Source organism: Solenopsis invicta, chromosome 2 (genome assembly GCF_016802725.1).
Source record: "Solenopsis invicta isolate M01_SB chromosome 2, UNIL_Sinv_3.0, whole genome shotgun sequence".
Lineage (NCBI taxonomy): Eukaryota > Metazoa > Arthropoda > Insecta > Hymenoptera > Formicidae > Solenopsis > Solenopsis invicta.
Window position 1 is genome coordinate 20,325,292 of NC_052665.1, and position 25,817 is coordinate 20,351,108.

The 25,817-nt window shown below is 32.9% G+C and overlaps 2 protein-coding genes across 3 annotated transcripts in view; one reads left to right on the forward strand and one right to left on the reverse strand.

Moving 5' to 3' along the window:
• The window catches only part of LOC105207374 (cordon-bleu protein-like 1), a 245,652-nt gene that overhangs the window by 181,050 nt on the left and 38,785 nt on the right, over positions 1 to 25,817 (reverse strand). The window lies entirely within an intron of this gene.
• LOC105203118 lies at positions 23,475 to 24,437 on the forward strand. Its single transcript, XM_011171882.2, has one exon. The coding sequence runs from the start codon at positions 23,475 to 23,477 to the stop codon at positions 24,435 to 24,437; it is 963 nt and encodes a 320-aa protein (XP_011170184.2).

The window sequence follows — 25,817 nt, forward strand, 5'->3', positions numbered from 1 at the left end:
CAACTCACTGTTAAAATGATTATTAATCACGAATACGAAATCTTTTAAGATTTATTTTGCTAGTAAAACATCACAATTATTTTTAATTTTGTCTATAATTAATATTTTAACTTTAAAAAATTCTGGCTATTTTAGTGCAAATTTAGCTTATGGAAAGCTTTCGGGAAAGCTAGTATCATTGAAAATCGTTATTCTCTGTTGCAAGCTACATACATAATAAATAAATGAAAATGGCTATAACAATAAATGTACAAGTGGGCCTTATTTATTAATACATTATTTATAAAAAAGTATATTTATTCCAAAAAATTGATATACATATTTGTTTTTTCCTATTTAGAAAGTTTAATAATATTATAATATGTTGTAATAAACCATAAAATAATGTATACTTATTCAATTTACAACACATTTTTATAAAAACGACTGGTTTACTCACTTTGTTACAAGCTTTTGTTGCACTGATTAAACGTGTTGCTCCCGGTATTAATTTCCTATTCAGTCTTTATCTACTTCCTATGACATATCTTTTAAGTATATATTTTAAATATAAAACGGATTTTTAAATGGTAAATTGAAAAGTGAACCTTATTTAGTACTGGGCCTTATTCGGCCTAAGTACTTTAGATAAAATACATCAAAATAAATTGAAAAGTCTTATATCATTTTACAATTTTCGCAATAACGAGTTATAAATTAACAAAGATAGCCAAATTAGTCCGACCTTCACTAAATCCAAACGCGCGATCAAGGTTGCCAAGCACGCAAAGAGTTGTTTACTAACGGCAATGGGTCTTAGACATACTGGAAAGTGCATTGTATTGTTTTCCGGCAGCCTGAAAATGAATCCAACATTTGTGTGAGAGAGAGAGAGAAAACTATAGTTTTATTTGTTCGTATTGCGCAAGCGTCAGTGTCATCCGTGATTACAGTTTGAAGTTTGAAGAAAATATATCATACGTTTAGCTGACATACAGACAATTAAAAGAATTTGTTATTATACGTATCAAGAGGCGCGGTCGTGTCTCGCGTCAAGTGCATGCTTTAGCAAGTCGAAGACCAACCCTCTTTTACCCGAGTCAGCAACATCCAAACGTACGAGATTCTCAGCTCTCAATAACGGCTGAACCAATCAAGTTCTGAGTAATCTCAATCGATAACTTGCGGAAAATTGCATATATAAGTGTTCTTACTTTTTCTCTCCGTTCCCTATGAGCGTCGATATCGCGATGTAAAGTCTAAATTTCGACTTGTTCATGTTAAGAAACGTCTTTATTGGGATGTCCATTTCATATTTTTAACTATGGACATAGGAATATAAGGACAAAGCATTGAGATGCGGAGGGGAAGCCACTGCGGAACGTTGCAACAAGGTAAAGTGTGATTCGGCCTAAGTCTGATTGGCCGTTATCGTGCGTGTGCGCAAGTGTTGACAGATGTAAGCCGACAAAAGTAATTTAATAAATAGGAAAAATCGTGGAGGATTAATCTAATCGTTTCATGTGATACTAGGTTTGTTGCAGCCTTTTTTGCATAAATATCTTTGTCATCTCTCTTTAACGGTCAAATATATATTTATCTCATTTCGGGTGCAAAAATTTTTGGGGATTTCAAGCAACTCGAACAAACCTATTAATTGCTTGTAAATATGAAACTAAAATTTATTGTGCTCTTTACAATAGCAACAAATTTATAAAATAGAAATATCATGGCCACTATTTAACAAACAAAATTTTAACAAACTTTATAAATGTCACAAACTAATGTTTTTAGGAATCTGACAGAACACGTTCGCGATCATTCAATAATGGAAAATCATATTATTCACTTAATTTAAACAATAATACAAAATTATATTACAATTAAATTGCGTTAAATCACTTTAAATGCTATTGATAAAAAAAAACAAATAGTCAAAGAACTTTCTTCAACAAATTTATTAATTTGTATTAATTTGTTTCATTTACTATTATATTTGAAATTGACCACTAAATCGTTACCCAGATAGCACATGGACATCTATCGGACATCCGTCGGACGTCCATGGACATTGGACGTCCAATGGATGCCCAATTAGGGCCTGATGGACGTCTGATGAACGTCTATTCAAGGTACATTTGCAAATTCGCTGAACGTCCATAGAACGTTCATGCTGGACGTCCACTGGATATCCAAAGGACGTAAAATAAACGTAATTTTCAGTATACGAGGTGTGTTCAAAAAGTATCGCGAATTTTGTGTTTTTTCAAAAATTATTTATTTATTCATGAATATCTATTTTGTCCCCTTCAAAGTAATCCCCATGAGATATTATACACTTGTGCCAACGGTTTTTCCAATCTTCGAAGCACTTCAAAAAATCATTTTTTTTTATCTTGTTCAGCTCCTCCTTCGATGCCGTCTTTATCTCGTCAAGCGTAGCGTAACGTCTTCCTTTCATGGGCCTCTTCAGTTTAGGGAACAAGAAAAAGTCACAGGGGGCCAGATCTGGGGAATACGATGGCTGCGGCATCATTAGTGTGTTGTTTTTGGCCAAAAAGTCGCGCACAAGCAACGATGTGTGAGCAGGGGCGTTATCGTGGTGCAAAAGCCAATTTTTGTTCTTCCACAAATCCGGGCGTTTCTGGCGGATTGCTTCGCGCAAATTGCGCATAACTTGCAGGTAATATTCCTTATTGACCGTTCTACCCTGTGGCAAGAACTCATGATGCACCACGCCCCTGCAATCGAAGAAAACTGTCAGCAAAACTTTCACATTCGACCGAACTTGGCGCGCTTTTTTCGGTCTTGGTTCGTGCGGCAGCTTCCATTGAGATGATTGAGCTTTGGTTTCCACGTCATAACCATAAACCCACGATTCGTCACCAGTTATGACCCTCTGGAGCAAATTTGGGTCGTCGCGGACAGAGTCCAACATCTCATTAGCAATGTTCATGCGATGCTGTTTTTGGTCGCAATTGAGCAATTTTGGTACGAATTTCGCGGCGACCCGTCTCATGCCCAAATCATTGATAAAAATCGAATGGCACGAGCCAATCGATATGTTTAGGTCCTCAGCAACTTCTCTAACGGTGATTCGACGATTGGCCAATACCATTTTCTTCACTTCATTAATTTTTTCGTCTGTTGTTGAAGTGCTCGGGCGTCCGGCACGCTCTTCGTCGTTCACATCTTCTCGGCCTTCTGAGAACATTTTGTACCACCGATAAACGTTGCTTCGGTCCAAGGTAGCTTCTCCGTATGCCACAGTCAACATTCGGAATGCATCCGCGCACTTAATTTCGTTTTTCACACAAAATTTGATACAGGTTCTTTGATCCATTTTTTTGAATAGGTAAAAATCGAAGACGATCCAAAACACGTGCAAGCAAAGCAGCTGTCAACAATTAAGTGAACATTCAAAATGGCCGAGCTTGTCGGCATAAGTGAGAGACATGAGTACCAACATAACGCCACAAAAAGATCGAAATTCGAATATACGTAACCCGCGAAAATTCAAAATTCGCGATACTTTTTGAACACACCTCGTATTTTCCAAAAAAATTTATTTTAATATTGTAAAAAATTGTTTTTTAATGTTAAATAAAAAAATGTTATTTAAAGTAAAAAAAATCGGGAATTTTTCTCAAGAATTTTTTTCGGAAATTTTTAAGCGGCCACCCATGCAAGTCGTAACCTCGCCGAACGTTGCTTGATCTGTAAGACCGCTGCGAACTGATACCTGGTGATGATCTGTGAATACTTTGTGTTAACACACGTATATCAAATCAATATATGTTATTGAAAAGATGAAACATATTATATAATTAAAGCATATTATTTATATAAGCATATACAAAATTATATATTTTTACGATTATGGCTTGGATGGGTGACCGCTTGCAAATTTACGGAAAAAATTCTTGAAAAAAATTCTAGATTTTTTTTACTTTAAAAAACATTGTTATTTTATTTAATGTTAAGAAAACGCTGTTTTACAATAATAAAATACATATTTATCAATAAATTTTTTTTTTCGTAAAAAAAATGTTAAGTCTGCAGCGAAAGCAACACGTCGCGAGCAGACTTAGAAAATTTTTTTAATAAGATAGACATTTTTTTAATGTCCAAATATAAACATACTTTATATTTGGGACAAAAAACGCATAAAACATTATTCTTGCGCGGTAATAGCGCGCTTTCCGATTGACATCCAAATACGAATATTCTATGGACCAAAAATGTTCAAAATATCCATTAATAGACATCCAAAATCGGACATACGATGGATGTCCATTTCATGTCCATGGACGTGTAGACCTAAAACGGATGTCTAGAGGGTGTTCTGTGCTATCTGGGTATGTTACACGGCTGATAGCATGTGCACAATCGTAGACAATAAAACTTAGGCATAGTCGCCCCCCGCATTTCAGCATCACACCCGTCGCCTATCTTCCGAGCTTATGCGCTGTCCCTATATTTCTATGTCCACCCACGGTCATCGATTCTGTCCCTCGGATAATTTTCCAAACTAAAAAATCACTATCTTTTTACATACTCGCAGTTCATGATTAATGTAGAAATTATTAATTCAATGACGCTGGAATAATAACAATACAATAATTTAATAACAGTTTGATAGTTTTTAAACAATTATCTTTAATTTATCTTTTTTTTCATCACAAACAATTATTAATGTTTAAAATTCAAGTTTGCGGATTAATTTACGAAAATTTATCGCATTTGACATAAAGGACGTGTGTGAAATTACCATATCATATTTTGGCATCCCATGAAACAAGGATATTTTTGCTTGCATTTACTATAGCTTTTCTGGATAATTTTTAGCAATAGTTCTATCAAATTACGCCAAAAGAATATTTAAAAAAATGAGATGTTAACTTCTTGTTACATTTTCCAGCTTATCGAATTTCAAATGTATGAACCATACACTATAAATATTCAAAGAGTTCTACCGTTTCTAACCATCATATTAATAGTTGTGGCCATAAAAACAATAAAAAAAATTTTTATTATCATTAAATGCATTTCACATGCTGTAATGTAACATGCTTGCGTCACTATCAATAGTTTTCAGTCCCTAATCACATACATTACAGTTTGATCAAGAAGCAATAACTAAACTATTTATTTATAATTATTATACACGTCCAAAGTGCTTAAATGTGACATGCTAGCGTCACTATCGACAGTTCTGGGTTTGAACGAGCATGAAATCATAGTTCTCACTCCTTAGTATCATATACATTACAGTTCTATCCCAAAACAATTATTAAATCGTTTGTTTATAATTATTATACACGTCCAGAGTGCTTAAATGTGATATGATAGACTCCCTATCTATAATTCTGGTTTTGTACGAGCATGAAATCAGTTCTCACTCCCTAGTATCATATACATTCTATCAAAAAACAATAACGTAACTATTTACTTACCAATTGAGGAAAGTATATAAAATCACACAAACAATACAAGCACGAAGACCTAGCTGCGACCGTAGAAGGCATTCTTGTTCAATTTGTATTGATACAGCAACGGTCAAAATATTTCTCTCTACTACTTTATTTATAATTATTATAAATGTCCAAAGTGCTTAAATGTGATATGCTAACGTCACTATCAATAACTCTGGCTTTGTACAAGAATAAAATCACAGTTCTCAGTCCCTAGTATCACATACATTATAATTCTATCAAAAAATATTAATGAAATTATTTATTTAGAATTATTATACACATCGAGAGTACTAAAATATGATATTCTAGCGTCACTGTCGATAGTTCTGGTTTTGTACGAGCATAAAATCATAGTTCTCAGACACTAATACCACATACATTACAGTTCTATAAAAAAATAATAACTATAGTATTTATTTATAATAAATTTATTGTTTTTTGAAAGAACTGTGATGTATGTAATACTGGGACCTGAGAACTGATTTTATGCTTGTACAAACCCAAAAATATTGATAGTGTATAATAATTTATAAATATATAATTTTGTTAGTGTTTTGTGATAGAACTGTTATGAAAATGATATTAGAGAACTGTGATTTTATACTCGTACAAAGCCAGAACTATTGATAGAAAGGCTAGAATATTACATTTAAGCACTCTGGATGTGTGTAACCCAGTAAACCAACACATAACTGTTACATAACTAAGGAAGCATATGTAAAGAACAATGTTATAAATCACTATTATGTGGATGAGATGTAAATATTATATAAATTTGAAAGCACTTTGAGAAAACAAAATTATATTTCTTTGTTACATAACTAAGAGAGCACATGAAAAGAACAATATTATATATCACTGTTATGTGGATGAGACGTAAATATTATATAAATTTGAGAGCACTCTAAAAGAACAATTATATTTCTTTGTTATGTAGACAACTCATAACATAATATAGAAATTTAATTTCGTAAAGTATATGCAAACAATGAAAAAATTTTTTGCTTAATTTTTTGCTAAAAGATATGCTTAAGTTAACAAGAGAATTAAACATCTTTTGTGACTCTGCATATAAGTTCAATTATATTATAATTATGCAACTATGTGTTGGGTGTTTTTCAATAAATAATGTTGGTACTGAAAATCTAGTTCATATATAGATTTTTAGTGCACAGAGAAAAATGTATGTGGTATTTGTTTGACTATAATTGCATAGTTGGAAAATTATGGTTAAAAGAACTATTTTTATAGTTATTGTTAGTACGAACAACCTTATATGTATAGCTGTGTCAATTGTAAAAATATTTTACTATAAATTATGATAATCACAACTATTAATATAGTAAAATATCAAGCTATGTATGAAAATTAAAATAACTATTATTATATTGTTAACGCAACTACAATTATAGTGAATATAATTATTTTCTTAACCATGCAATTATAATCACAAATATCACATACTTTTTTCTCTGCGTATGGTAGTACATAAAACCGTCCCTATGTACCTGCTATGGCGTTCTATTTCTCGTAAGAAAGGAATTACATAAATGGTATAAAAGGCAGAGCTTTATGAGATTTTTCACCGATGAGAACATCAGTGTTGTTATAGTAAAATAAGTTTTTTGAGGAGTTCCCTTGAAAATAAAATTAAGTGAAAGATGTTTTGATTTACTACCCAGCAAACACAGTTACATAACGACAATGTTAATAAAATAAAATCGAAAGTAACACGCAATATAACATGCGCGTTAGATGTAATGTCCATGTTAGTTGTAATTTCCCACTTATAAGAAAAGTAACAGTTACATAACAGTTGTATCATGTTTGTTATACAGCCTTGCCGAAAATGTACGATTAAAACCGATAAAAAAAAAGTAATCCAAATCGATCAGGATTTCTGCATCGAAAATATGGTATTAAAACCGATTAAAAATAAGAACCCAATTGGAACCCAGATAGAAAATGTAATAAATGTTTAATTTACAAAAAAATATTTCTTGTATCCTTTTTGTTAAAAAGGATTAAAAAAATTAAAAAATTAAATTTGAAATAAACATTTAATTTATGTACAAAATTAAATGACAATACAAATTGTTATTTACACATAAAAATATAAAATTTTATGTGGAACAGCGTTACACACACGCACGCACGCACGCACGCACGCACACACATCATGTTTGAAAAAAGTGAGAGCGAGTATTCGTCTCGAGGTTACAATAAGCAGCTCCTAAAAGTCTCACTGAAGTATGAGCTGGGGAGTCGGCCGCCGTGGCGCCTAGATATAACGCATGTGGCCGCACTCGACTCACGAGAAAATCCCCCACGGCGTGGCCACCTAGTGGTGGCGCCAGAACTCACTTGTTAAATCCATTTCAATTCAAAATTACAGAATTTCATAAATTATAATTAAATCAAATTTTAATGCGATGTGACACGTTGAGACGCTAATTCTTATGTACCATTTTTAAATAGATATTTTGATGACAACATTATAAATCACGTTAACAAATTTGTAAAATTGTCGAAAAGCTATGTTTTTTTTTGGCAATTAATAATTATTGACAACCGTCAAAAAAAAAAGTTTCCGAACAATTTTACAAATTAGTTAAAATGATGTACAATGTTATTTTATCAAAAGTTTTTTATTTAAAAAAATAGCACGCAAGAATTTTTAGCGTTTCAGCATATCATTTCTTGCTACTCATGTCAGGATTTTGAAACGTAGTCGCTGAGAGTATTTAGGAATCTTAATGCAAATGAATTAAAATTTTAAAAAATTTTTATATTATGCATTACACTTAAATAATTCACGAAAGCGATATTAAAATCAATTACAATTCGCATATAATTAAAACCGATTACTTTTTAATCCGCTCGTGGATTGAATCGATTAAAACAGAATAAAATCAATTAAAAAGGATTCCGTTTTAATCGGTTTTAATCGCACATTTTCGGCAGGGAGGAGTCGTATTAATAATTTAGTTTTATAACAGTTATATTATTAAAATAAAATGTTTGTTATAAACCTGATAAACGGCAGTTATATGACTGTTATAAGTTATTGTGTTGTAATATCAACAATTCAATTTTACATAACTACAATATTGCTAGAATGTAAAAATTTGTTATATAACGTGACACACACAAGTTATATAACTATTATGTTCTGTGTTTGCTGGGTAATGATTAAAATTAACGTTTTTAAACTTCTAATATTTTAACCATATAAACATAAAAAATATAAAATTGAATTACGGTAATTCAACCATTCTCTTTTCTGTGTATCGGCAATATATATTAGAATATAATTTGCATCCTGCAAACACCAAATAAAAGAGCAGCAAAGAGAACCAAAACTTACCATTACTTTGATGTATCATATATGTTTTAAAGACAAGTATATGTTACATCGCAGTATTGGCACGGTTATATATTATAGATATAACATTTAAAGTGTTCTGCTACATATCTGAAATAGATCAGAGACGTAATTTCGTTGCTGATATTTAATAGTACATGTAACGTACATGTATGTTACTTGCTACATAACTTGTTATCTAGTGATACCTACTGTTATGTATATAAGATGTATATGTTACATTACTGTGTTTGCTGGGTAATAATTATAAACGTATGGTTTAGTAATTGTTTCTGGATAGAACTGTAATGTATGTGATAGTAGGGAGTGAAAACTATGATGCTCGTTCAAAACCAGAATTATAGATAGGGAGGCTATCATATCACATTTAAACATTTTGGACGTGTATAATAATTATAAATAAATAGTTTAGTTATTGTTTATTGATAGAACTGTAACGTATATATAATTAAGAACTGAGAACTATCGATAATGACGCAAGCATGTTACATTCCAGCGTGTGAAATGCATTTAATGATAATATTACGTGCGTAACTGAGTTCCCGCTGTTTGTCAATAGATGGCTCCAGCAGTAAGTGCTGGTCGATTTAGATATATCCATAACGTCATGAACCAAGCTTAGACATATGGTAAACAAACTGCGTTGACACGTTAGTGATTTTGTTTTGGCGTCATATACTTTTGATTGTGTGAAAATGTCTGATTTTGTGCCAAATAATCGTTATTTGTGAGAAGTGTTGATTTTCTTACTTCATTCAAAGAAAACGGCGGCTAAAGCTCATCGAGAGCTCTAAAAAGTTTACGGAGATGCTGCTCTAAGTGAAACCACGTGTCGTGATTGGTTCCGTCGCTTCAAAGACGGTGATTTCAATGTTGACGACAAGGAAGGCCAAAAAAATTCGAAGACGCTGAATTGGAGGCATTGCTCGATGAGGATCCGTGCCAAACGCAAAAATAACTTGCTTCAGCATTAGGAGTTACCCGCCAAGTCATTTCCAAGGAATTGCATGCGTTGGGAATAATTCAAAAGCAAGGAACTTGGGTTCCTTATGATTTGAAGCCAAGGTACGTTGAGCGTCGTTTTTTTCACCTGTGAACAACTGCTCCAGCGGCAAAAAAGGAAAGGTTTTCTTCATCGCATCGTGACGGGTGATGAAAAATGGATTCATTACAGCAACCCAAAAAAAAAAGAAAATTATGGGAACTGCCCGGTCATGCTTCTACATCGTCGGCTCAGCCGAATATCCACGCTGCGAAGGTTATGCTATGTATTTGGTAAGACCAGGTCGGTGTTATTTATTATGAGCTGTTGAAACCAAACGAAACCATTATTGGGGAACGGTATCGACTTCAATTGATGCGACTAAGCCAAGCACTGCGCGAAAAACGGCCACAATATGAGCAGAGGCACGACAAAGTGATTCTACTGTATGACAACGCTCGGCCTCATGTTGCCAAACCCGTTAAAACCTACGTGAAAACGCTCAAATGGGAAGTCCTACGCCACGCGCCATATTCCCTAGATATTGCGCCGTCCGATTATTACTTGTTCCATTTGATGGCACCCTAGTCTGGCTGATCAGCAGTTCCGCTCATATAAAGACATCAAAAAATGGCTTGATTCGTAGATAGCCTCAAAAGACGAACATTTTTACCCATACAGCACAGAGAGATTCCAGGAAAATTGCAGAATGATTTCATTGACACATTGTAATATTGCATTTTGATTGCAAAACATTGCTGCAACATTGTAGAAAATTGCAGCAACATTAAGATGCCCGCTTTTTGAAATATTGCATTGAAACATCCCATTTTTCCAAAATATTCACATAAATATTATTACACTATATAATTCCAATAAACAAACCAATATTTGTGTAACATTGTAAAAAGAACATTTTTCGCAAAAAAAATTTTGCGAATCTTTTTCGGAAATTTCCAAGCGGTCACCCATCCAAGTCGCGACTCTGGTGAATGTTGCTTGACTTCCGTGATCGCTGCGAATTGATCCCTCATGATGACCTGTACACACTTGATGCTGATATGTGTACGAGGTGTGTTCAAAAAGTATCGCGAATTTTGAATTTTCGCGGGTTACGTATATTCGAATTTCGATCTTTTTGTGGCGTTATGTTGGTACTCATGTCTCTCACTTATGCCGACAAGCTCGGCCATTTTGAATGTTCACTTAATTGTTGACAGCTGCTTTGCTTGCACGTGTTTTGGATCGTCTTCGATTTTTACCTATTCAAAAAAATGGATCAAAGAACCTGTATCAAATTTTGTGTGAAAAACGAAATTAAGTGCGCGGATGCATTCCGAATGTTGACTGTGGCATACGGAGAAGCTACCTTGGACCGAAGCAACGTTTATCGGTGGTACAAAATGTTCTCAGAAGGCCGAGAAGATGTGAACGACGAAGAGCGTGCCGGACGCCCGAGCACTTCAACAACAGACGAAAAAATTAATGAAGTGGAGAAAATGGTATTGGCCAATCGTCGAATCACCGTCAGAGAAGTTGTTGAGGACCTAAACATATCGATTGGCTCGTGCCATTCGATTTTTATCAATGATTTGGGCATGAGACGGGTCGCCGCGAAATTCGTACCAAAATTGCTCAATTGCGACCAAAAACAGCATCGCATGAACATTGCTAATGAGATGTTGGACTCTGTCCGCGACGACCCAAATTTGCTCCAGAGGGTCTGGTCCATAACTGGTGACGAATCGTGGGTTTATGGTTATGACGTGGAAACCAAAGCTCAATCATCTCAATGGAAGCTGCCACACGAACCAAGACCGAAAAAAGCGCGCCAAGTTCGGTCGAATGTGAAAATTTTGCTGACAGTTTTCTTCGATTGCAGGGGCGTGGTGCATCATGAGTTCTTGCCACAGGGTAGAACGGTCAATAAGGAATATTACCTGCAAGTTATGCGCAATTTGCGCGAAGCAATCCGCCAGAAACGCCCGGATTTGTGGAAGAACAAAAATTGGCTTTTGCACCACGATAACGCCCCTGCTCACACATCGTTGCTTGTGCGCGACTTTTTGGCCAAAAACAACACACTAATGATGCCGCAGCCACCGTATTCCCCAGATCTGGCCCCCTGTGACTTTTTCTTGTTCCCTAAACTGAAGAGGCCCATGAAAGGACGACGTTACGCTACGCTTGACGAGATAAAGACGGCATCGAAGGAGGAGCTGAACAAGATAAAAAAAAAATGATTTTTTGAAGTGCTTCGAAGATTGGAAAAACCGTTGGCACAAGTGTATAATATCTCATGGGGATTACTTTGAAGGAGACAAAATAGATATTCATGAATAAATAAATAATTTTTGAAAAAACACAAAATTCGCGATACTTTTTGAACACACCTCGTATATAACTGGTAGATCAGGTCAATATACGTTATCGAAAAAATGAAATATGTATAATTAAAGCTCAGTATTTATATAAACAAATATAAAATTATAGTTTTTTTACTAATTTCGCAAATACAGAACAGCATTTGGAATAACTTTTTTGTTATTTATTTAAATAAGAATGTAATTAGAAAATATATATCAATATGATACAATAATTAAATTAAATATAAAAAAATTTTTATTAAAAATAGAATTAAAAAATATTGTTTGTTTATTGGGTTGTAGATCGAGGTTTCTTCATATATGGACTTATTTTGTCTATTGATACAAATATTAAAAAATTATGATATTGCAATGTTTCCGGAATATTACTGGCATATGCCATGAGACGTTGCTGGCATGTTGTTAATTTATGTTTCTGCAATGTCTCCGTAATATTACATTGCAATCTGCAACATTGCAACATTGCTGCAATGTTGCTGCAATTTTCTGTGCTGTATGGGTACACGGAAAAAACGGTTTTACTAAAGTGTCCAAAAATTTAGCTAGATACAGATCTGAAAATAATTTTGTTGGGCCACCTAAATAATTATACAGATCAAATATGATGAGCAAGGTTGCAAAATGTTTTGACATTTCAACAACTAATTTCACTATACTACGTAATTATAATGATGACCCAACAAAATTATTTTCAGATCTGTATCCAGCTAAATTTTTGGACACTTTAGCAAAACCGTTCTTTCCGTGTACGTATTGCAGATGCGGATCGGATTGGAATTGCGAATCGCAAATTAGAATGCAGCCAATCAAAGCGAGGCAGCTTCAGATCCGGATTGCGAATCGATGACTCTCTATTTGCTGTATTCTAATTCGCGATCCGCATCCGCAATACGTAGTGTGACACGGGCTTTAAAGTACGATACGTCGTTTCATGAAAAATTAATTATTTTCAACCTTTCTGTTAAAAACAAATTAACAACAAATTCTGATATTTTTTTCTATATGATCACTCTATATAATTTCCCTAGTATGGGTCCAGTTTATAGGTAAATTAGCCTTCTTTCTAAATTATTGATATTTAATTTATTATATACAAAATATTTGAATTATTAGTAATTTATTTAAATTATTAATTTATTTTGTACAAGATAAATTAACACAAAATGAGTACTAATTATATCAGACTTATTTTTATTTTTGTCTATTTTTTCTAGTGGTCTTGCTAGTTTGAGTTTATTGAGTTAGCAACACCATGAGTTTCTTGTAAACGGCATGAAGAAAGAAAATATTTCTTGCGGCACAAATTAGCACAGAATGAGCATTCGACAGTTCAATAGGTCCCGTTTGATTTTGCTCGGTTGGTCCCTCTAGCTTGACAGAGGTGGTACATTATTTATTTATATTTAAATTTTAACTTTAATAAAGTTTTTTTTTACATTAAAATAATATCAATTCAGTTCTTCTACCATTTATTCTTACAATCTATAAAGTGGAAAAAATGTAAAAAATGTAAAAATGGTTAATTTTGCTGATGTATTTTCACCCAGAATAATGTTAATACAAAAAAAATATAAGTAGTATTCCAAGATTAATATTATTATTATTTTATTTTATCAAATTGATATTGCTACATTGCATGAAATATCATTTATCATCCATATCATTCAGAGAGATTCACGGATACATGTTCAAAGTATTCTATATATTTAAGTTAAATATATAAATACTGAATAAATAAATAAAAATATTTATATTAATATATTTATATATTCATATAAATACTTAAGCTGAAGAAATTTAATCAAGTTGAAAGATTTAATCAAATTCAAACTCTTTTTTCTTAATGTAGTAAACATTTTTATTGTAAGGAGTAATTTTTGAGGAATGCAAGAGCATCAATTTTGCGAACGGAAATTTAATTTAAATGGAACGTCTTGCAAAAGGCGATGCAGTTGCATCATTCTGATTGCAGTAACCGTCAACCTTGCAATGTCGACATGTTTCTCTTTTATCAATCGACTCGATTAACCAACCTAACCAGAAGGAAAGGCTGTGCTACAACTTAATACCTGCTCTATAAGAATCATATTCATAAACGAAGTAATTGCCATTCCTGCAACGTGATACGATAACACAAATTCATATCATGTAATTTGCACGATCAAGGTCAAGCTAAGGATAATTTTGTTTTAACGATGGCAAGACGTGTGCTTAAATACGCGCAATATCTTCGATAAGATAACATTTATTAAATTATATGACAAAATTTTGTATAAAAACTACAATTTTCAATTATATTTGCAAATAAGTATATTTGCAAAAATAGATAACAAAAGTAGAAACTTTCTATAAAATATTAATAGATGTTTTAGGAATTAATTTTTAAAATAGTATTTCGGCAAAACTTTGACGGCAAATTATGTTATTAGTGATTTACAAAATTAAATTTGAAAAAAAATTCTTCAATAATTGAAAGAATTATTTTAATTATATTATATACAAAATATTTAGAGATACAACTATAATAATTAATATACTTGCTTACATAAATGCATAATTATTATAGTATATTAAAGATTGTAAAAGTTTATGTCCAATTTTTATAAGTGACCAGAAACATTTTGTCACATTGCGTCTCTCGACTTTGTGTTATGGCACTGCTTACAGTATAGAATAAAAAAAAGTTGTTTTCCACTAAAATATGCATAACATCGTTATCAACACTAGAAAGTCGTTCAGAGAGGAGTTAATCGACCAAGTTAAAATCACCATTTTAAAATTTGTTAAACTATTTTTTAATTATTCTGACAATAAGAGCGGAAACACGGTCCAAATAAACGAATGTTTTTTATTGCGATCACAGCAAACGAAAATAAATTGAAACGGATAAAAAGAAATTTATTTCGACATTTTCAAATTTGCGTTTTAGACTTTTCAAATCTATTCTAATTAAAAAATAATATGAATACATCCGAATTCAACATGAATAGTTCATTTCGTATTTTAATTCATTGAATCCACAAAATATATAATGGAACATAAATTAGAATTTAAAATAATAAATAGTTCACTTCATATTTCAATTTATTTGAATCGAAAAATAATATGATCGAAACATGAATTCATTCGAATTCAAAATGATAAATAACGCATTTAATATTTCAATTCATTTGAGTCAATTTAAAACCAAAAATACTCTGGGACATTAAAGTGCAAATTTGGATAAATTAAAATAAATTGAAATTTTCAATCCTTTAAATTATTTTTGTTTGCTGAGATTCTCACTCACTCCTTTCTGAAATTCGTATAACGTATCCGCACAGCACAAATCCCTGGATTAAGCTCCCAGGGAGTTCATATTGTTAAAATCTCGGGAGCTTTCAAAATTTGACAAAATAGGCTCTTAAGTAGTTCATATTGCCGAGCTCTCGGAAAGTTTCCAAACTACAATAAAATAAGCTCCCAGAGAATTCATATTGCTGAGCTTCCAGGGAGCTTCTAAATTTTGACAAAACAAACTTTATTTTGCTGAGCTGGAATATCTGTAAAATTTTTATATGATACAAATTACGTTGAAATTTGAAAATAACTTTATACAATATTTTTTCAACAATCCCATTAAGCAGACAATATTTTTTAATATTTTTAAAATATTTATTTTTTATTACTTACACATTGTACAGTTACATTGTAAAAATAATATTTGTTTTAAATTAATTACATATAAATAAATAAATTATATTAAATAATTTCAACATTAATTAATTATTTATTTTATATTAACCATTTCTTTAATTAAAATAACATTCTGAAAAAACAATTATTTAACATTTATTTTACATTAATTATTTTAAATAACAATTAAAAATTAAATAATAACTTTTATATTTAATTTAATTATTATATCATAGATATTAATTTTTTTCTTAATTGTATTCGTATTTAAACAAATAACAGAAAGGTTATTCCAGATGCTATTCGATATTTGTAAAAATCACTAAAAAAAAACCAATATTGTATGGGTTTATAATATGCTTTAATAAATGTTTTATTTTTTCGATAACATATATTAACCTGATTTATTAGTGATATATATATGGTATATGTATTAATATGAAGTATTTATCATCATCAGGGATTAATTCATAGATGTGAAGTAATGTTTGGTCCGCGGTTACGACTTGGATGGGTAACCGCTTTTGTCGGAAATTTTTGAAAGAAGAGCTCCCTGTAAACTTAAATAAAACTTCCAGAGAGCTCTTAAAAACGAACGTAGAAACAGACTAGAAAATTTATGAAGAAACTCCCGGAAACTCTTTTGAAACTCGCACGGTAGTAAAAAAATTGATTTTTAAGCTTATACTGAGAAATTATGAGTTTTCTCATTTCATGTTTTTAGAAAGAATGTGATAACATTTAACAAATTTTTCATAATTTCCTATAGGATTATTCTGAGATTTCATTATAAGATTTTATTTTGTAAAAAATATCATAAAGTCTAAAAATTTTTTCATAATATTACATAGTTACTTAGAAATTATTGATATGAGAAATTATAAGAAATTTTATGGAAAATTACGAGGAAAAATTTTTACCAGAATCTAACTGGAGACACACAAATTGTAGGTACAGTAATATGGACTGGTACAAATTAGGGAAATTAATATGATTATCACTTCTTCAAGGAACACATTAATTAGGACAAAAATTTTTTATTTTATGGAAACATTATAACATATACACTTCACATTAAAAAAATGTTATAAAAAAATAAAATAGTTGAAAAACCGATATTGACTTTAAGCAGACAAAATTAAAACTACAGTAATTAATAACTAATTCAGAAATGAATAAATTGACATATTAATAGGCACATTAATAGAAACAACTCCCCTAATTTATAAATAACTTTAACGGTTATTGAGAAGTAACTATAAAATTAAGCAGTTTAAAAAAATTATGTTTTAATTAAAAATTAACCCAAACACACCGATCCTGTAAAATACGGAAACACATTTTCGGGTCTGGGAGACTTTTCCAACTTTGAGAAGTTATAATTTTAATTACAATCAATATTTTTCTACAATTTTTTTTAAATGAAAGTTCAGAATCTCAGGAGTGTGATTGCACAATCGGCATTGCCGAAAAAAATTTATTGTGAAGTTATAAAGGCAAAATTATTAAGTAAAAATGAGAAATTGGTCAAAATCCACTTTTTCTTCGAAATTCATATCTTCGCAACAAAAAACTTTTAAAGACTTTCAAATACGGCGTTTTAAAGCTAAAGAGTCACATTTTTAAAATAAAATTTGACAAAGTCATTTCTTTTAAAAAGTATAATTATGTAACATAGAAAATATAAGGTATTTTGGGGCACCTAAAAACCCACTTAAAAAAAAAATCATATCTTTGCAACAAAAAACTTTTAACCACTTTACAATACGTTTTAAAGCTAAAGATTCATGTTTTCAAAAAAAAATTATATCATTGTTATTTCTATTAGAAAATGTACTTATGTAACAAGGCAAATATGAAGGATTTTTGATTAAATTGTGTCTAAAATTGAAAATTAATATGTTTCATGATATATTTCGGAAAAACTCCCTTTTCTACAGCATTTTATAGTATTCCAACTTTAGACAGAGTATATGCGAGTAACATCCGTGAACCGACCTGTTCAAACGTATTTTATCCAGCTTTTTTGTATAAAATACTCACAAAAAATGTTTCACTTACACACTATATGGGTTGCATTGACCCTAACAAAACTTTGCTGCCGTGCCGTTCAAATTCTTGTTGACCGAAAAAGTTGATCAACCATATCAATCGAAAGAGGAGATTTCAAACTTTTTTTACGTCTTGGTCCGAACCTCCTATCTCTTTCCGTCTTCACACAAGAAGCGTCCAAAACTTCATATGGGGTCTCTCAGGCCCACTTACGTGTTTAAGGGTTATTTAAATACAATATAAATATGTTTTATTTTAATTTTTTCACTAAATTATATTAAAATAAATAAAAATATATTAGGATATATTAGAATTTTTAAACATTTTAATATATATTATTTTTTAAGTGAATAATAGCCAATTTAATCAACTAAATCAACTTATCACGATCCTATTTAATAAAAGTAAAAATATAGGGTAAAGTCGGTATATACGCCGCAGCTATCAAAAATTTAATTTATTAAGTATTATTTACTATGTTTAAGGAAAATAAATTAGGCTAATAAAAACTTCATACTGTTTACTATTATAAAAAAAATTTTAAGTATGAAATATTTCTTTTCTTATACTTGAAAAAAAAACTTAAAAAAACCCTTGCATTTTTGTCATATAAAAAAAGTGGCGGGATTTCCGACTACTCATGTGTAAGATACACGGCTCATCAAAATTTACAAATAATATTTTCAGATATGATATAAAATAACATAATAACTTACAAAATGTGTTTATAAAGTTTATTAGGGAATAAGAACAGTAAATATGTATTCAAAGTAATAATAATGCAATATTAAAGAAATTAATATGCACAGACATCAACAGAGTGCGCATTGTGTTCTCAACATAGTGCTCAACATAGAGTAAGTGCTGCTTTCCAATCACGCAGTGTCTGTATTACGGCATAAATCCCGTTCGCTGAAAAGGCCGTATATCCTAAACAAATGGAATATACAAGATATCAAACTAAATAAAGAATACAAGAGCTATGCACTTGAATCTTGCTTGTATTTTATCCTTTACTATCAGTCTACATTTACATATCATGAAATAATCATTATGCCTTTTATATTTTCTACAGTAATTATTTTACGTAGACGGTAATACACGATCGCGCTACTTCTACGTGAAAAAATTAATTCAATTTACGATATTTTCGTTAATATTAACAATAAAAAACTGTAATTACAATACAATACTAATATAACATAAAGGCACATAACAAAATAGTTTTGAGCAAACTATCTTTATTTCTTCTATTTTTTCTGACTGCTGCGGCGTACATCCCCCCGCGGCGTAAATACCGACTTTACCCTAAAATATTAATGTTTCTCAGATTAATTTTTTATATTTTTAATTTCATTTATTTATTTTATTTATTAAAATATTATTATATGTATAGTTCAATGTATCTAGTAACTGATATAGGATTTATTTTTTTTCTGTAAATTTCTCATTTTTGTTTGTAAAAACTGAAAAATTAAAAACAAAAGATTCAGTTAATTACTTTCATTTTCTCTTAGAATGAAAGCATTGCATATTCTACCTTTCTCTGTACCACTCTGACGCAATTATGTAATCGCCTAGTAAATGTGAACAGTAGAAACACAAAACGGAAATATCATTTTACGAGTACCCGATTAATTCGCAGTAAAAACGAAATCGCATTACAGCATTCCTACATAGAGATTTTCTGTCATATACATGTTATGATACGATCAATGATGATTAAAAAAGTTCAGGCGTTAAGCATTATGGTGAACTCGATATATAATGTATGCGCGGGTATAGCTGCGGGACTCGCTGCGTAACAGTATCGCGTTATGCTCATTGCGTGTTCACGCACGGTAACGCGGATTAACTCACACACGAAGCTTGTCTACTTCCTTACTCTTAACGATCTATTGCTGCGGGCAAACGCGGTCCATCGGTAATTAAACGCTTCGTTGATGAACGAACGATATCGAAACAATTTCTAAATGTAAATTTTATGTATATTTACTTCGTATTGCGTAAAGAATAAATATCCGAAGCATTGTATAAAAAATACTATTATAATAATAGTGAGAGTTGTACTATAGGCAGTTACGGTGGTTATATTATGAGCAGTCGTATTATCTCTGTTATTGAATGACGAATTGCTAGTAATTTTTTATGAAATCATTTGTCTAGTAATCTGTCGCTGTGTAATGGCGCTAATAAAATATGTGACAATTGTTTATGGCATATTTGCTTTGAGCATTTGGAAATTTTTTCAAGGTACACTTTAACATTTAATCATACATACTTTCATTATTTTTAAACTTGAGAGTATTATCACACAAAGATATGTACACTCAAGTGTTTTTTATTTGATATTTAACATTTTATTCGGCTATACATTTTCTTAGTTATTCAAAGAAATTTAATAACATAGCGTTTTGTTAATGTGACTATAGACGCGTGTTAGTAATATGTGCTCTATCGAAATATTTCTTCAATAAATTAATCGTTATTTTAGAGGACTGCGTTCAGAAACATTAAAAATATCTTTTATCTTTATTATTTATCAAACATTAAACAAGGACAAAATGCTCTCGGATGTATCTCCGTAGCAGACTAATGACGAAAGACGACACAGAGACATCCATTTTTGGTCTATGTCAAAGAACTAATAATGGATGTCATTTGTAAAACGTCATTTCTTAGACCAGTTAAAGACGTCATTTTAAAGACATCTTAAAATCATCCTGAAGAAGTCTTTTTATAACTTACAGAATTTTACTTTTTAATCTAAAAATATAAGACCAACAATAAAATAAAAATTAATTAGTTAAACTTAACTACAATTTAATGTGTGCTGTACGTTGATATTTAAGTAATTACAGCAAATTTATAGCAGTGAATGTACAACATATAATGTAGTTGTCACATATAAATTATAGAAAGTACTAATTCTTATATAATGCCCTTTTTGATTATTTGGATTTATATTACAATTTATTTATAAACTGACTTTAATCTCACCCTTTTGTTAAATTAATGCCTGCCAAAATATTAACCCTTAAACACACCAATCTTGTAAAATATGTAAACACATTTTCGGGTCTGGGAGACTTTTTCAACTTTGAGAAGTTGTAACTTTTGTTCTAATCAACATTTTTTAATAATTTTTTTTTTTTCATATAAAAGTTTAGAATCTCAGAAATGTGACTGCATAATCAATATTGCCGAAAAATGACTTATTGTTATGTTATAAAAGAAAAATCATTAAGTAAAAATTAGAAATTGTTCAAAAATCCACTTTTCCCTTATAAAATCATATTTCCGCAATAAAAAACTTTTAAGGACTTTCAAAGACGGCATTTTAAAGCTAAAGAGTCATACTTTAAAAAAAACTATTGTATTGTCATTCCCTTTAAAAAGTAGAATTATACAACAAGGAGAATATGAGATATTTTTTAGTGTCTAAAAATCCATTTTTTTTTTTAAGTCATATCTTTGCAACAAAAAAACTTTTAAAGACTTTACAATACGGCGTTTTAAAGCTAAAGAATCATACTTTTAGAAAAAAAATTATGTCACTGCCATTTCTATTAAAAAATATACTTACGTAACAAGGCAAATATGAGGTATTTTTCATAAACTCAAAGTGTCTAAAATTGAAAATTGATGTGTTTCATAATATATTTTGGACCCTACACAAAAATTCTTTCTTTCACGGCATTATAGTATTTTAACTTTAGACAAAGTAACATACGCTAACAGACCTGTTTGAATGTGTTTTGTCCAGTTTTTTAACACAAGATTATTCACAAAAAAGTTTCATTCACACACTATATGGATCGCATTGACCCTAACAAAACTTTGCTGCCGTGTTGTTCGAATTCTAGTTGACCAAAAAAGTTGATCAGCCATATCAATCGAAAGAGGAGATTTAAAATTTTTTTTACGTTCGAACCTCTTATATCATTCCGTTTTTACACAGCAAGCGTTCGAAACTTCATATGGGGTCTCTCAGACCCACTTATGTGTTTATGGATTAATGAAATATTTATTAATATTTTGGCGGGCATTTTTCATTTAGCATAAATATTTTTAAAAGTATTTATGTTAAATAAAAAATAAATATTTAGAAAAATATTTTATAAAATATTTCTGTAAATATTTATGATAAATAAAAAAGAAATATTTGTGTAATATTTTATAAACGTTTTTATAAATATTTTGTTCATTTAAATTTTCAGTGTGCGATACTGCCGCTAGATAGACATGGGAGTTGTATCTCGTAAGTAAGAAAATTTGAAAATACAATAAAAAGCGTAGCATCATATAATTTTTCACTCTTGTCTTAACAAAAATGTTTTTTAAAGACAAGTTACTCAAAACCCCGAAATTGGACTCCATATTGAAAAAGAGACAGTTTGAGCAATTTTATTGAAATTTAATTGAATAATCATCTCGAATAGGTATTATAAAACTTTCTCTAATATCAATTCTTTTCTCTAATAAAATTGTTCAAAATGAATTCCAATCGGAATTATTCGATACCACAAAATTTTGTATAAATTTTGTAAAGAAAATAAAAATATTTATAAAATCTTCATCATAATGATTAATAAACGAGACGCTCCCTAAAATTACGTCTTAATAATTTTGTTGTTAATTAAGACGTTATTGAAACGCCATTTATGTTATTTGTTTGTTGGAAAGCTACTTGTATCTAAAACTAACGTTATATACTGGTCTTACCTTGCTGTCAATATAACCTCAGAAAATGATGCCTATTTTTGGATCTCTTACGACGAATTATATGATGTCCATTGGTTATTTTATGATCAAAATTTGCCGTCATTTTAACGTCATTTGGGCTTCAGTGTCAATATGATATTAAAGTGAATCGTGACTGATCAAAAGTGACTTTTAATTATTTTGTTGTTATTTTGACGTCATTTTGATGTCATGATGAATTTTTATTTTGCTTGGAATAGATCTATATACGAGTACATTTACACGAGTATATAGATTGTATTATAATATTGTGGCAATCAATTGCCACAATCCTCATACAAAAGAAAAAGAAAAGGAAAAAGAAACAAAAAAGAAAATTTTCACCAACCGAGCATATGGTCTCCGGATGTTAGTCATAAACCTTCTAACATTCGGTAATCATAAATGTTGCATATTGTCATTGTTAGAGCACGTTTTAACCCGCTCAACATACAATAGTTAAGAGGTGAAATGGTTTGCCTGGAGAAGACATGAAGGCAGATCTCTCTCGACTACGGACATGAACGCGTCTCCGCCGCGCAATCAATTTGGATATCGATAAGTTTAGTTTTCCCTTGTTATATTTGATAATATAAAGTAAAGACTATATTTATACATTAACTGACTATTTCATCCATCTCCGTGTACCTATACCATTCCCACACCAAAGTGGTGACCCCGACGTGATCATTCTTTTTTTTTACGACCAAGCGCAAAGTTTCGCGGAATTGTGACAATTAACGCGTGTTTGTGAGTGAAATTGTGAGTGCACGGCCAGACAGAAGTGCAGCAACATGCCTCTCAGGCACGACGACAAGGGACAGGCGTCGATACAGACGCCTAGGCAACCGCTGGTGCAACCTGCGATATTAGAGCCGCCAGGATATTTTATGTCTGGACCTGAGGTGAGCCGCGTGGGCATGCGAATGCCGGAGTTTTCGCCCACGGATCCGGAATTATGGTTTAGCATCATAGACCGGAGTTTTCAAGCCGCAGGAATAACGGTCGATTCGACGAAGTTCGGGTACGCGTTGACGGCAATCGGTCCGCGTTATACCGCCGAGGTGCGAGACATCGTACTGAATCCGCCGGAGGAGCGCGCGTACGAAATATTAAAAGCAGAACTTATTAAACGCCTTAGCTCATCGCAGGAGCATAAGACGCGTCGCTTACTCGAGCACGAGGAGATCGGCGACCGCAAGCCATCACAATTTTTGCGTCATCTTCGTAGCCTCGCCGGCAACGTTGTCGGCGATAAAGTATTGCGAACGATTTGGCTGAGCCGCCTACCCGCTCATATTCAGCCGCATCTAGTGACGCGAACGGAAGATTCGCTGGATCAGGTGGCGGACATCGCGGATACGATTATGGAAGCGACGCGTGTCCCGCCGTTGCAGGTCGCGGAAACGACGCCGTCTTCATTTTCGCGCAGCGCAGGACAGGACGACGCGACATCCTTAGAAGCAAAAATTAACTTGCAATTAGCGCAGATGCGCTTATCGATGCAACAAGAGATGGCAGAGCAGCTGACGGCCATTCGAAAATCTATTGAGGCGATCGGCGAGCTCGAGCGGGGCCGTAGCCACGAGCGACGGTACACACGCCCGCGTTCGCGTTCGCGTTCTCGCCCGCGAGCTCATGGCCATGCAACCAATGGTTTATGCTACTATCATTGGCGTTTCGGCCCAGACGCCAGACGATGCGAGGCTCCATGCTCCTCACAACAGCAAACGGGAAACGCAACGGCCAGTCGTTAATGGCGGCAAGCGATTCCGGCCAGTTGACACGTCGCCTCTTCGTAACAGACCACGATACGAGAGTCAGTTTCTTAATTGACACGGGAGCTGATCTTTGTGTCTATCCGCGGAGGATGGTGCGTGGTCCGCGACAAAAATCGAATTACGAGCTGTCGGCCGCAAACGGAACAACTATTCATACATATGGCACAGAATCTTTGGCACTGAACTTCGGATTGCGACGAGTTTTCGCGTGGCGTTTCGTCGTAGCAGATGTATCCAGGCCGATTATCGGGGCCGACTTCCTTTCATTCTACGGACTGCTGGTAGATCTGAGAAATGGTCGACTCGTGGATGGCATGACGAGTCTGACGGTGCAAGGACGATGTTTACGATGCGAGACTCCGAGCATTAAAACGGTAACCGGAGCAACTCCGTATCACGAGTTGCTGATGCAATATCCTGACGTGACGAGGCCAGAAGGACGGCCGAGAGAGACCAAGCATGATACACGGCACTTTATCAAGACGACGCCGGGTCCGCCGGTGGTCGGTCGGCCACGAAGACTCGCGCCGGAGCGGTTGGCAGCCGCGAAAAGAGAATTCCAGAGGATGATGGAACTCGGAATTGTACGACCATCTAAAAGCTGTTGGTCCTCGCCCCTGCATATGGTGCCGAAGAAAGGAGAAGAATGGAGACCTTGCGGAGATTACAGGGCGCTCAACGCACGAACGATTCCCGATTGCTACCCGGTGCGTCATATCCAGGATTATGCACAGAACCTACAGGGAAAGAAGATCTTTGCAACGTTGGATCTCGTTCGAGCATATCATCAGATCCCGGTAGCGGAAGAAGATATACCAAAGACTGCGATAACAACACCGTTTGGTATGTATGAATTTCCGTACATGTCGTTCGGGCTGCGCAATGCCGCGCAGACCTTTCAGCGCTTCATCGACGAAGTTCTTCAGGGTCTGGAATTCAGTTTTGCATATATCGACGATATACTGGTCGCATCGTCAACGGAGGAAGAGCATAAGGAGCATCTCAAGATACTATTTGAGCGACTGCAGAAGTACGGAATCGTAATTAACCCGGCTAAATGCGTATTTGGACAGCCAGAAATACAGTTTCTCGGATACCTGGTGACGGGAGAAGGAACTCGACCCTTGCCCGAGCGAGTGCAAGCTATCCGACAATACCAAATGCCAAGGACAGCCAAAGATCTTCGGCGATATCTAGGCATGTTAAACTTTTATAGAAGGTTTCTGCCGAGAGCTGCCGAATCACAAGCACCGCTCAATGACCTTCTTCAAGACAACGCAAAAGGAAAGGAACCGGTACCGTGGACACCACAGGCACAACGAGCGTTCGAATTAACAAAAGAAAGCTTGGCACAAG

What these genes read in the sequence shown, in the direction of transcription:
- LOC105203118 (XM_011171882.2), top strand. Translation starts at nt 23,475, where the DNA reads ATGCCTCTCAGGCACGACGACAAGGGACAGGCGTCGATACAGACGCCT.